The 15,056-nt window shown below is 29.9% G+C and overlaps 1 protein-coding gene across 3 annotated transcripts in view; it reads left to right on the top strand.

The window, feature by feature from the left end:
* The window catches only part of LOC145283741 (acyl-CoA:lysophosphatidylglycerol acyltransferase 1-like), a 183,762-nt gene extending 170,216 nt beyond the window's left edge, over positions 1-13,546 (top strand). For all 3 annotated transcript variants that reach the window (XM_080132798.1, XM_080132799.1, XM_080132800.1), the window contains one exon: positions 2,196-13,546. In XM_080132798.1, the coding sequence (XP_079988924.1) occupies positions 2,196-2,590 (395 nt within the window). In that variant the 3' untranslated portion in view covers positions 2,591-13,546. The remainder of the gene's footprint in view (positions 1-2,195) is intronic.
* The last annotated feature ends 1,510 nt before the right edge of the window (positions 13,547-15,056 follow it).

The following is a 15,056-nucleotide window of genomic DNA, read 5'->3' as shown; positions in this document are numbered from 1 at the left end:
AGTTAAAAGTAAAATGTTATTACTGTGTATGTCTGCGTTATATATAAAAGAATCATTGAATCAAAAAAAAAAAAAAATCGTGCAGTTAATAAGATGTCCTTTTGTTAAGCAATATGCAAGTTAAGCTTAGTACTTCAATCCTACATAATCAGTAGATTAGAAAGGTTGTGAGAAAATGAAATAAGAATTTTCATCTTGCTCTATTGTGAGAAATGATCTGTGTGTGTGTATTTTATTTTTAATACCTACAGACACTAGTTTCATCCTTTTGGAACTCATCAGTGCAGAGAGTTACAATTACAGCCGGCTGGGAGATTCAAACCCAGCCACTAAACCATCTCTGAATCCATTAGCAAGGAACAAACTATATGGCCAATGTTAACTACAAGAAATACAGTTGAAATTAACATTTATATTAATGTCATTTATATTAATGTCTAGTCTGCTTGACTAACATAAAAAAAAAAAAAAACTTGTAGAATTGGACGTTTTACAGTCTCAGAAGTTGAAGTTTACCATTTGATTACTGACTCCAAAGCTCTTCGGGGTGGGAAGATACAAAACAAACCTTCCATATGTAATGGAGGAAAACTGACATGAAGAGGGAGACAGATAGGGTGAGGAGTATTATAACGTTTCTGTCTTGCTTATTGGATTTATAGGGAAGCTTGCAGTTATGCTGATTTTTATGTACATAATAGCATTTTTATTTACATACTAGCAGTTCAGCCCAGCTTTGCTTGGGCCCTATATACTATTCATAACTATATATATATATATATGTTTGACTCCTGTCCATGTAACCTACATCTAAAATTTCAAGTGTTTAGACCAAAATTGGCCAAGGAGTTTGGTAGAGTCTGCAATGGTCCACTCTTTCAAATTTGATCTCTTAGCAGCCAAAGTTTTGCTCTAAAACTGATTAAAAAGCTTGCTGCATGTCTGAATACCCTTTATGTAAAATTTCAAATGTTTAGACCTAAAATTAGCTGAATAGTTTGCTAGAGACCGCAAAGGTCAAATCTTTTGAACTTTAATCCTTGGCAGCCAAAAACTGATTAAAAAGCTTGCCCTATGTCTGACTACACTTTATGTAAAATTTCAAATGTTTAGACCAAAGATTGGCTGAGTAATTTGGTAGAGACCGCAAAGCTCAATTTTTTTAAAAACTTTGACCCAAATTTTGACCCCTTAATATTTATTGTTTTGGGCTCAAATTGAATTAAAAAGTTTGATCCATGTTCAAGTAACCTACATCTAAAATTTCAAGTGTTTAGAATCGGAATTTGCGAAGGAGTTTGGTAGAGTTTTGAAAGGTCAAATTGTTTAACTTTGACCCCTTGACAGCCAAATCTCTGGCTGAAAACCAGATAAAATTTTTGCAAATCTCAATACCCCTTATGTCAAATCTTGAGTCTGTAGACTGAAAATTGACAGTCGTTTGGTATGGAAATGTGTACACACACATATACAGGCAATTTCACTTTCATAGATATATAGATAACATTAAAACTGCCCCCCCCTCGTTTGATAAACCAACAATTAAAGAAAATTTTTTATTTTACTGGTTCTTCCTTTCTTCCATTTTCTATTTCTTTTTGTCTCTTTTTTTTTCTACTCCCACCATTTTTCTCTTTTTTGGTGTTCATATAGAAAAGTAATGTTTTAAATCTATGCATTTCAGGTAAAAACAATATGTACTTGCGTGTCATGTCAATATTAGTATAAATTCCAAAAATTATGTAAAATAATCCAGTAGATGTGATAGATGCATTTTTAACAAAAAAAAAAAAAAAAAAATGTTCTGACAATTTGTTTAAAAATGGCGGAAGTACAATTTAGTTAAAATTATTGGTTGCAGTTACCTCTCCTGGATATTGTGTACTCTTTAATATTGAAACGTACAATGAAACTCTATAAATTTCATTTTTACTTGTAATTATTTTTCCACTGGATCATTTTCTATAACTGTTAGAATTTATATTAATTTTGACAGCACACATAAGTGCGTAATGTTTTCAGTTGAAATGCATTTGTTTAACACTTCACTATTCCACAGAAACACCTTTCTTTTTCTCTTCTACCTTTCTCCCAACCATTCTGCGTCTTTACAAAAGTCATATACCTCATCAAAAATGTGTTTTACAGATATTTTTTTTTTTTTTTAATTTTTTTATTTTATTTTGTCTTTGCAGATAAATTGAAATTCAAGTATGTGGTTGATTTGACGATTGCCTATCCTGGAGGTCGTCCTCTGGACATTCACGGAATTGGAATTGGTTACTGGCCTCCATGTCAAATTGTAATGCATCACCGTATATACCCAATTAGTGAAATTCCGTTGGATACTGATGGACTCACAGACTGGATGAACCAGCGCTTTGTAGAAAAGGAAGCATTATTAGAAAACTATTACAAAAATGGTGTGTTACCAAGTATAACAGACGAAGAAAAAAGAAACTTTCCTCGAATCACTTCCCGTAAAATGAGACCTGACCTAATTGGCGTTCTTCTCTTCCACGCATTCTACATGGTGTCTGCCTATGTTCAGTACAAAGCCATTTCAACGTTTCTTAGTTGGTTTGATTAAGCCTCATTTTGTTGAGTTATTGAATGTCATCTTTAAATTTCATATCTTTTGTTAGAATAAAGGAAATCTTTTTTATTTCCTAAAAGAGTGACTTCATTGTTGAACCCATCCTCATCATTGCCAACTTACTGAAAATAAGCCGGTTTTCCCTGACATTTTTTATTTAATTTAATATTGTCTAACAATATAAAACAGAACAAACATTACTATTTTGTATTTTACTTGAGAATTTGGATTAAATTTTTATTTATCTAATTATACTAAGTCTAAATCTTTTTTAAATATTTCAAAGCCTCCCCCCCCCTTTTTTTTTTTTAAGTTTATAGTGGTAACAAATAATTTTTCTTGTCTGGAAAAAAAAAAGTTCAGGTTATTTAATTTAAATGAGAAATGGTTTTTAAAAATGTTAAATTTTCTTTTTTTTGGCTTTTGATTGAAAACATAATTCAAGAAATTAATCACAAGCTTTGTATTTTTTCTTTTCTGAATTTTGTTTCTTTCCCTTCTCTTTCTTTCTCCTCCTCCTCCTCCTCTTTTTCTTTTAGATAAAAAAATATTCAGAAAGTTCTATAGCTTCATTTATTTTCAATTATTTCAATCCTTTGGTTAATTGAAAAAAAAAAATAGATGTTATGAATTCGGTTTCTTCTGAGTGAATATTTAATGTTAAATCTACCAAAATTGCCTGCACCATTTTTTTTTTTTTTTATAGTCCCTTGCTCAAAGAACTCTAAAATATGTAATGATAAAAATTTCCCGGTTCCATATTCACATAAACACACCTAAAAATTGAGTTACTAATTTAAAAATAGATTTGTTATTGACAGAACTAATTTATTAAAATCTTTGACTGATTCCACTTAAAAAAAAAAAAAAAAAAAAATAGATTGTTCTCATTGAGTCTGGATTCAACTGAAAGATGAAGTTATAGAAGAGTTTTTAACATAATTGGTATTTGATCTACATTTAACCTTTGCCTTGTGGTTTCAGATCTCTTGAATTTCAAATTGTTAGATTTAACAATCAAGAATTATTTTAGATAGGTATTTTCTAGGTAAATGATGAATAAAAGAATTTGAAATTGTAAATTTATAAAAAGATGTAAGATTTTTTATTTTATTTTTATTTATTTTTTTATTTATTTTTTTGAGACATTTTAGTTACTCCCCATCTGGACATAAGGTAGGGTTTGAGATTTGATCAACCTTGGCTGGGCCACCTGAAATAAGGATCTAAAACCTAATGATTCCAGGAACCTTATTGATGATGGCGTTCTTGATAATAATTTGTTCCTTTTTAAAGAATTTGGATAATCTTGTGTTCAAATTTTTTTTTTTTTTTTTTTTTTTTCAATGTTATCAGTTTTGACATTTTATCATGCATCCTCATTTCAAGAATGAAAAAAAGTGCTGAAGCATTCAAACAGGTAATGTCCAGTATCCCACCCCGCACACCACTTTTGTATAATCCACATATTTCTTTTAGGGTCTTGATGTTTCTTAGGGTAGTATTTTACCCTCCACCCCACTTTTTTTTTTTTTTTTTTCCCTTTCCAGTTGTAACTTTTCATGAATTACTGCATTCATCTCAATGGTGTTGTCATAACACAAAGCTGCAAGTTAGCAAATCCAGCCCTATTTACCTGTATTAGGTCGTCTTCTGGAGGAAAGTTTGCATTTCAGAAACCTGAAAAGAAGAAAACATTGTCGAAGATGCTGTCCGATGCTTTGTTTAAGCTTTCTGACAAGTTTTTCTTTTTTCTAGTTTGATTGGCTATTAATAAATGTAAAGAACGCAAAAGTAGGGTAATCCAATGGATATAGGTGTGGATTGTGGGCTCTGCATTATGGGTCGGTTCCATTGGTGCTACTGCATTATTTTCCTAGATATCCTTGCGGAAAAAGTATGAATCCAGACATGAATTAAATAACAGGGTAGACTAGACTCTCAAACCTTGGTTGTGCAATTAGTCAAAGAAACGAAACGCTAAAGTAACACCAGTTTTTCTCTGCTTATCAAAGTCGTAGAAATTTCCAGGTTAGTATCTGGGGGCACGTTTAACTTATGGGGGAAGGAGATACACCCCTGAATCAAGATGGAAGGCAACAGGAAACTACTGTCTTTACTTGTCTTCTCGTGATTATCATGGCTCTACAATTTGGAGAGCTGTGGTCGCTGAAGCTGTTAAAAAAAAAAAAAAAACAGCAGGGCTGCTGCATGCATGCATCCCAGCATTGTTTCTAATTATTATAAACTTCTTTGCTGTTAGAACAATGTCACTTCAAGAGTGGTATGGTTGGGACTGTGCAACTCTTGCTTCATTAGACTCCTTGTGCGTGAACCTTTACAGAAGGTATCCATTGTCCCTTAAGACTGAAAGTTTATTTTTATAAAAGCATATTAACAATACGGTAGAGCATGAACATAACTGATACAATTTTTGCAATAAATCATTTTATTGTATAAGTACTATTATTTGCTCACTTGGAGTTTTTCACACAAGTCATTATCGGTGATTGCTCACTAGCTTTAAAAGTGGGTTTCCCTGGATTCTAAGAAACAAGCCTTCTCAGATTTCCAACACTATCTGCTGCTTTTGATAACCTTTGTAAATCACTTTGTTATCACAAACAGTCGGTTACTATTGATTTCTTACCAATGACAATAGTTGGCTTTCTCTGTAATGTAAGTGGTAATAACCCCTTTCCAAGGTTGTAGCAATTTTCACACCCTTCCAGTGGCTGTCTGATTGATGCACTCCCTCTATCTTTCCATCCTTCTTGACTTTTAATGGCATTATCAGCCGAGGTTAGTGCCACCTTTCTTGGGAGTCTTATTTTGGGGCCAGAATTTTATATTTTCACTTACCTTAGATCTACACAATGTTCCTTCTATACATTTTTTAAAATAATAATGTCGATATCCATCTAACTTGAGCTATAAATAAAACATGAAGAAGGCAATATTAATCTACATATTGATTAAATATTTGTCACGATCAGGCACCAACAAAACAAAATTTGGGAAAAGGTGTTTTTATTGGTTGAAGACATGTAGAAATTCCAGTTGATTCCAGTGCTGATGTTATTATAGGGAAGAGAGCTATCTCTGAAAAATCCTTGTAAGAGTTTGTGATCTAGTTCTATTCTATGAACATTCTGTTCAAACATGCTCTCATATTGCATCAGTTTTGAACAGATATTATACTTTGATCCTAGCTCAAATACTTAAAAAAAAAAAAAAAAAAAAAAAAAAATGTATTTTAGTTTTATCTTCACAACATTAGATGAAATTAAAAATTATTCTTTTTTGCATTGCATCTTTGGCGATCGGGTGATTCTATTTTTTAAAAAGGGATGGAGGCTGTTAATTTACATACGAACATGAAATGACCTTAACCTATTTATAGTTTACTTGTGCATAAAAAAAAGTTACATTTTTTTATTTATTTATTTATTTTTTGTTGATTCCTAACTCGCTTCCAAATTTTATAATTAAAGTTGCTTGAAAAAAACCTTTCAAGTTATCCGCTGCTAATGCTGTTGTTAAGCAACTTGGACTTTTGCATAGAGCTCATGGAAAATTTTGCCTCGGGATTATCTAGTCTGCATGAAGTTCTCTTCATTGCGGCAAAATTGTCAATATCCTTGACATAGAGAACCGCAATATTCAGCGGTTACATGCAAAGTCTGGAAAGGTTTGATCCAGAACATACAAAGGAATTTTATAAATTGTGGTTTCATGCCCAACTCATTTTTGCTTAGCACATGTAGAAGCATAGACAATCAAGACAATGGATCATAATCTTCCGTCCTCTCAGACTCCTGGATTTTTATCAGCTATTTAAGCAGCTCTGACAGTATCCCTGCCCCCTGTTACTGTTCCTTCTACCATATTGAGGAAGAGTCGATTTTAGGAGGCAGCTGCTGTTGCTGGGTATTTTGTCACAAAATGGCCACATAGATACACATAACACTATAAACTAACTTATTTTTCTGCTATAAATTGCCTTAAGTAGAGAATGTACTCTATTGTCACAAACGCTTCTCTCTTAAACATTGAGAGACAAAACAACCTTTCTTTGCTCTATAAAGTTTGATTTGAAACTTACAGGTTTTATATTATCTTTGAAAACCAAAAATGGTTTTTGTTGCAAGCAACACTAATACTTCAGTCAATTGCTGCTTGTGTTCAAGTGATATATACTGGACCAAAAATAATATCCATTGCAGAACAAGTAAAATTAATTCCCTGAACAAAAACAGTTTTGCACCACTTGTCACCTTTTATGAAGATATTGCTTAGTAAATCTTATGTTTAGAATCCTTATTCCAATGTGGATCAAAATTCAGTACTTGGTTTTAATTTTACAAAATGTCTACGATTTAAGGTTTAAGTCTAAAAAGTCTTAAGAAAAAAATTTAATTCAGGGAATCTTGATTGATTGATATGATATCAAAGTCAATGCAAATCTGAAACATTTGGATTTTCCAAAGGGAAGTTGTACCTATACTATGTCTTTTAGAAACACTTCAAAATACCCAAAGAAACTGAAATTTCATGAAAACTTGATTGATGCCTGATACATTTTATTAAAATTTAACAAAATTGGAAGTATCTGAATTATCACAACAAAGAGCTTCCACTCCCTTTGCATAAAACTAAACTAAATATAGCCCACATTGCAATCCTTTGCACCTTGCAGCTGTGTATGAAAATTCATGATTGGTAAATTCGTTTTGGAGTGAATTCTGTACATACAAATATATAAACATATATACATAACTTTAGTAAGGCATGAAAATATATATGGCGATTAAGTTACACAGAATATTCCGCGTTTCATTCTCGTGAGAATCAGGCATACGCCGGACGAATTCTCACGAGAATGAAACACAGAATATTCTGTGTAGCTTAATTGCCGTAGTTATCTGCATAACTTATAACCTAGCTCTACCTATGTATTGAGCAGTTTTGAAATAAATACTGAAAATTTATGCATAAAATTATATTTGTGAATAATCAAAGCAATCATACATAACTTTATATAGATTACTTTCTGCAGCCTTACATGCAAAGGATATTGTCACATATAGATATTTAAATGGCTACAACGCGTATTATTATATTAGAGGTTATAATTTTTTAGTAATTATAGTAGCAGTTGTAACAATGATATTTAAGTACTTTTTTTTTTTTTTAAATTCTGTAAAGTTTAGTTATGTAGACAAATCTGTTAGACCTTAACTTTGTGTATAAAACTTATATGTAATAGCATGTTTATGCTGTGTATATAACTTAAAAAAAAAAACGTATGCCACCAAAAATATTATGATCAAAAAGATTGGATCTGTTTTTGTGCTGTTTAGTGGCGTTTTATTTTATAACTCTAGTAGGCAACATATTTAATTTCTATTTTAAAATATTTCAAACTTTTTTTTTTTTTTTATTATGTTGGCAAATAAATAGAACAATCTTTATTTTCATTTGAAAACGTCTTTTGATAAAAACATAAAAAATATTTAAAAAAGTAAAAAAAAACAAAACAAAAAAACCCCCAAAACATCCCTAAATCATACAAAGCCTTTCTGAAACATTTTTTGTACTATTGATGGTTAAGAATGGTTTAAATATGGCAGGGATGGGTATGTTTGAAGTCGAGCTCTTTTTGGTAAAAACAAAAACTAACAACTTTAGTATTCCATTAACCCAGGGATGGCCAAAGTCGAATGCATCTGTCAGTATCCTACAATTTGAGTTTTATTTTCTTAAATTGGTCATATGGCATATCAATCACTTTCTTTCTTTTTTTAATGCCGAAACATATCTATTTTTAAACAGTTCATTGTATACAATTAATTGAAAACATTATTATACCAATAATTGAGGAATGTTTATATGTATCAATACATAGTGTCCAAGCCTCCTGTAGGATTTGAACTCTGCATAATAGCTTCTAAAGGCTGTGATGGCATCCATTTTAGACTAGTCATGCAATCTGCTTTTTGTTTTTTTTTTTTTTTTTTTTTCTTTTTTTTGCTTTTTTTTTGCTTTTTTTTTTGCTTTTTTTTTTTACTTTTTGGGTTTTTTTTTTGCTTTTGCTTTGGTCTTTTTTTTTGCTTTTGTATGGTTAATTTTTCAGGGTATGTGAACGTTTTCCAAATTAAATTGATATTTTTACAATGCCATTTATTCTAGTAAATGTGTACTAAAAAGAAAAAAAGGGGGCAGGACAAAAGACAATGAGGTTTCTACCTTCTTCCCATTCCTCCAGCCAATTTCCTATAAAAACTATAAAAAGCAAAGATATTCCAGCTATATTTTTGAAAATATAGCTAATGTATTTTTTGTGCAAAATTGTACGGGAGCATCTGAACTTGCATGTGAAAAAAAAAAAAATGTTGAATGACGCAAAAGGTTGGCCATCCCTGTATTAACCTAAAAGCTCAAACCCTTATACAAATTATTTTTCTGATTCAATATAAAACATGCTCTCCATTATTTTTCAGACTTTTCTAAAAAAAAAAAAAAAAAAAAGAAAAAAAAACTTTGAAAGCAAAAACTATTGCAACAATCAGTGATTTCTGAATGACATTGAAGCAAACAGTGGATAGTTATTCCTCCCCCCCCTCCCAATAGATGTCTACGGTCCCTTGCTCTCAGATCACTTCCTCTTTATAGTATATACTTTTTCTAAACTTAATCATGAACGTTTTGTATAAAGAATCATTTGACATGAAGAAAATTTGGGCATTTATTAGTAGACAACAAACATGTAACAAATGCACAGAGAGTTACTAATTTATCTTTTTTGGATAATTTTCTTTTTTTTTCCCCCTTTTTATTTATTTATTTTTTTTAGCTTTTACTAATTTTATATCAGTGACATTTATTGGGTGGATTTCTATCAGTATTTTGTTTCCTTTATTTATTTATTTTTTTTTTTTAGTGGTCGAGATTCCAAAGATGAGTTTCATGTTCACTATTTTGTTGTTGTTCTAACTTAAGCACACAGAACTACTTGATTCCAGGTAAATAAATGCTTTGAAATAAGTTAAACTGTAAAAAAAAAAAAAAAAAATCCATTTTAGGTGAGAGTAGCTTATCTTTACTTTGGTAACATTTATTTATATATTTCCGGGCTTTTTTTTTTTTTTTTTTTATTATACCAATAAATGCTCAAATTCTTCTATATAAAATAACAAAACAATTCGCTACCATCGTTTGCTGTAATGGTTTATTTTTTTCATAGTAAGGGAGGTGAAAACTGGTCAACTTTTAAACAGATTTAAAATATTTCAATTAATGCCATAATTTGCTGTATAAAGTAGCAGACACCAGCATTTTGTATTTTTTTTTTTGGTTTTTTTTTTTTTTGTGTTGAATTTAATATTAAAGATTATAATCTTTTCACCCAGTGTAAAACAAGTATTTTAGCTTTTGTACAAGCATATATTTATAAAAATCAAGTTTTATAATTATAGATAGCATAAGTAACTTATAATTTCGTTTCATCTCTTCTGAAAACTAGCTTGGCCTAGTATTAAATCGACCCTCACAATGGGATTATAGATACAGAATGTATTTTATCTTGAAATAAACTGTGGGTTTTTGCCTAGAATCCAACCTAATTAAGAAAAACAAAAATACTGAAAAAGGTTTATGATGTATATACACGTCTACGGAACGAAAATATCATTCCAAAATCTTATAAATTGATAGTTTTATTTTTTTACTAAGAAAATCAAATTGAGACAGCAGGCATTGTCTTGATTCTTTATCTTTAATATATAAAGGGAAATAATCCAATCCGAACTACCGAGCTCAAAATCAGCCTTGTAATGGCTACAATTTACTAAAAAATTGTATTTTCTGTATAAAAAAATACTTGATCAATTTACGTGATTTTCGTTTCGTGATGGGTGTGTATACAACTTTTTTTTACATTTTTAATAAGGTTGAATTTTGGATAACAACCAAATTGTGCAAAGTTAAAAAGAATTATCTCCCTTAATTTTATTCATAGATTGCAGTAAGGATTTTTTGGCTAGAGATAAATAGCTTCAAACATAAACCCTGCAAGAATTTATGAAAGTCAAACTTTTAATTACTAAGATCCCTAATATCTTTATGATCTTCATATTTCTCTAGCTCTTTTGCGTACTCTACATTATGAATCTTCCGTTTCTTTATAATTATCTTTCTGATCTTTCTGCCTTCTCCCTTCATCTTATGGATTTTTTATCTACTTTCGCTCCAGATTTAAACTTAATTTTTTTGTTTCCTTATAAAGGAACCTACTTTCAGTGTTAACAGATGTAAACTTACAAATGAACACGAGATCAATACCTACGTTTTTATCCCTTTAAAAAAAAAAGGACATTAAATATTATAGCTTTTTCCTTTTCATCCTTTTTGTCCTTTTCTCATTCCTTTTGAGCCATCTTTATCATTTATATATCTTTGCCTTCTCTTTACATTTTCTTTTAAGTCTTTGCCCCTCTCTCCTTCTGTGGATCATACTAATTAAAAAAAGTAAAAAAAAAAACAAAACAAATAACATACATCCAGTGTTGACACATAAAATATGTTAATATGCTTTTTTTCCTTTTTATTTAAAAGTTAATTAATAAAAAAATAATAAACAAACTTTGTTTATCGAAAAAAGTTGTCAGGTTTTCTCTCTGTATTACAGAATGTGTGTTTTGCAATTACTGGTTGTGAACAATTCTTTAAAAAAAAAGAAAAAAAAAAAGTTTAATTCCTATTTCGGTTGGAAGTGTATAATTTTTTTTTTAAATAAAAAAAAAATTCCAAGCCGTATACAAAGATATATATTTTTTAACCTATTGCTTGATTTGAACGTTTGATCTGATTCTTGAAAAGTTTCATACTTTCATTAATAAAATGTGCCAGACAAAGCGCATTGCATTAGTCACCCACTTTTATTTTTCTATCTTCAAATCAAGCAAACTTATTTCCTGGTGCTCTCACTTTCTCACTCTGTTTATCTGGACGGATTTTCAGTATTTTCACAGACATGGACTGCACTTGATCTTGACAAAGTTTGGCTTATCATAATTGATGTCTCAAACCACAGATTAAATATTGATGCTTTGCCCTTGCCCTGATCCAGTCCACTAACATATGAGCTTTGATCTGTTTTATATTAACTGCCATGTCAATTTTTTTTTTTTTTTTAATAATGAAAATATTTACAAATAAAAAAAGAATTTATTAAAATTTTTTTTTTTTTTTTTTTTTTTTTTTTTTTGAGAACTCTTTTTAGGATAATGCATCTTTTATGAATAAAAATAATTCTAAGCTGAACAATGGTAATGTCAAATTTTTGATAATTAAAAAAAAAAAAAAAGTGTTATATTTACCCTTAGTTCTTCATATTTGATGTATATTTTCATTGATTGCTTATTTTCTCCATAATGCACCATTAACTTGCTGACCATTATGACTGTCAGAAGGAACTAAGTATCCTCCCGAAGGCCACTATAGCAGTGTCCATGTATGGTAATGAGATTTGTTTGTTTGAGGGTCTGTTTATCTTGGTAAATATAATGAATGGTACTCTAATATATCCTGATCTCTAAGTATTGCATATAACTTGATAGTAATACACTTTTGGGGAATAGGAATATTGGATTAGCCGAAAGTTTTAATCAATTTATAGGAACCCAAACATCAAGCTTAGAAATATAACCGATTTTTTCCAATCCATTTTCCATGCTTGATTTGAAAATCTTTAGAATGCCTGCAATCTTGCTAAACTAGGGCTTTCACATGGTAATTGTCATTCATCTTTATCCAGCTATGGTGAAGATCATCTCCCTGAAAAAATCTCCTTTTTTAAAATCAAAATATTTTTGGCTCACCTGTTTTGTAATGACTAGAGCATATTCTTTTGTTTGTTTTGACTCTCACTTATATATCCATTGATATCTTATGTTTTTGTGTAGAGCGTGACGTGATCCTCGGTTGATTGTGTCTGTGTCAGATATATACTCGAGAGTAAAAACGATGAAAAGAATATGCTGTTGTCGTAGCCCTAGTAATGACATTAACCCATGCATATCTTTTATGCAAGTTTCTGTAGCTTTTTCCTACTAGTGTATAAAAAAACTGTCTACTGCTCAATTTTCTAAATATATTAGATAAGTACGAAATGAATAAGTCTTCAAATGTCTACAATAGATCTACAGATCCACATTTCAAGAAGCATTACTTTTATATATTCAATAAATATCTTAAAACTAATTCCGTGTAGCAAAAAGGTGGGTTTATTCAGTAGTAGAGTATAAAGATTCTGATTAGATTTCCAGTGCAAACCAAATTGTTTCTCTTGATTGCAAGAGAATAAAATGAATTGTTTTCTTAATATAGCAGTCTCATTCCAAAAGGAGTTCTCAATATAAATATTAAAAAAAAAAAATAGCTGACAGTTTTATAAGTAAAACTTTCTGCTACCCAAATCCTTAAGAAGAAAGAAAATAGAAAATTAAAATCTTTATGGAATAGCTTATAAGAATTAGCCGTGCTTACAAAGCTTATAAAATTCTTAGATAAATGTTTTCCACATCTTTATGCTATGTTTCTTGTTTCTCGTGTTAGACAAATGCTTTTGTGATTTGAAAATTTAAAATTTTCGTAGAAATTAATAACCCCGCAAGAAAAATGAAAAATAGTATCCTATTTTTGTAGTGATAGCTCATGGGCTTGTTTGTGGGAATCGGAGACTGAACATTTTTCTGCAACTTTGGTCAGTCAAATGAATGGATGGTATTTTTAAAGAAAAAAAAAAAAAGCAGATGAAACTTTGCAGTTTAATTGCTTAAAAAAAAAAAAAATTATGAATAATCCAGGGTCATACCTGTAATGGGCTGCATTTGGGAGGCTTTATTTGTGTCAAGATTTTTAGTCTGCCAATATCTTTTTAGCTGTTAACACTTCATTCTCATTTTTATTTGATTTGATTTGATTTAAAAAATAAAAATGAAGACATTTCTTGAATAAACAAAGTTGTCGATATGTAAAGAAAACCCTTAAAAACGTTGATGTAAAAATGTTTACAGAATGTGTAAAATGGCAAATTTTACTCAAGAAATTAAAATCATAAGTTTCTCAAGATGAGAACAGTCGTCTGAAGAAATCAAATATGAATATTAAATACAGTTTTAATTTAAAAAAAAAAAAAAGAAGAAAAGTATATTAATGTCAAAGAAATAGTTCTCAATAAAATTCAATTTTTATATATTTTTTTTATAAAGTACATTCAAACTTATTTAAATGTGATTTATGATGTAATACAGAACCTCAGCTGAAATTTGATGGGTTAGAATTCCCTTTCTCAGAGCAACGAGAGTAAAGTATTCATAATTAAAAAAAAATAAATCTGTAAATTGATCATAAATATTGCCTCCAGTAGAGCCTTCCAAACATTAGCTCTCTTGGCTTGTTATAGATATGGCTTTGTGAAAAAGCTAAAAATATATAAAAGTTTTGATAAAACCTTGTACATAAGTGAAGCGTACTGAAATTGTAATAAAAAATGTTCATACCTTCAGACTGATTTTCTTTTAGTAGTTAAAAAAATTTTTTTTTTTTTTTTAATTTAAACATTTTTTTTAATTGCCTTAAAAGTCAACTGGAGGCTTGAAAGCTTACTTTAAAAATGTGTAAAAAAAAAAAAAAAAAAAAAATTCCAGAATAGTTAGCATTCAAGAACTCATAAACAACAAATAATTTATATCAACTGTAGAATTAAATTTTCTACTAACCTGTATACCTTTAACATGTGGAAACTAAGATTTTATTTCAGAATTTCATTTTGCTGTTTGTGTACCATATTAATAAAAAAAAAAAAAAAACATGGCAGCCGAGGTGATAACTTAACTTTATTGCTGAAAAGATAGTAACAACAAACAAAAAACCTTACCACTAACCATAAATCCGAGTGGCACCTCCTAAACAAAAATCCCTTATAAAATCGTGCTTAATTAAGTTCAGCTATCACTTCAGTTGCCAAAAATCTGTTTCTACACGTTACAATTATATGGTTTGATAGAGAATTTAACCCTAGTGTTTTCTAAAAAAAAATTTGAGTTTTTGACTGTTAACTATTCTGTACTTTATCCCAACTTTTTTAAGTATATTAAATAACAGTAACTCTCACCTGTAAATGGTTTCCAAAATGTTGCAGATTTTTTATCATGTTTTGGTGAATGTCATGCAAAGATCCCTATTTTTAACATTGTTCACAGACTACCAACAATCAATGTGTCTTCATTAAAATTGAATATCAGTCAGCAATTTGTATCAGGCTCTTTCTTGGCTGTTCTACACAATCACCAAATGTCAACCAGTCTTTCAATACCTTTGAACGTGTCTTGCATTTGTCTTTTTCTTTTCTTTTATGTAAGGATTCTTGTATAAACTGTCATCACCTCTGCTCAAT

This window comes from Euprymna scolopes, chromosome 8 (assembly GCF_053919585.1).
Source record: "Euprymna scolopes isolate OS-2025 chromosome 8, ASM5391958v1, whole genome shotgun sequence".
Classification (NCBI taxonomy): Eukaryota; Metazoa; Mollusca; class Cephalopoda; order Sepiida; family Sepiolidae; genus Euprymna; species Euprymna scolopes.
This window is presented reverse-complemented; position numbering and strand designations above follow the sequence as displayed.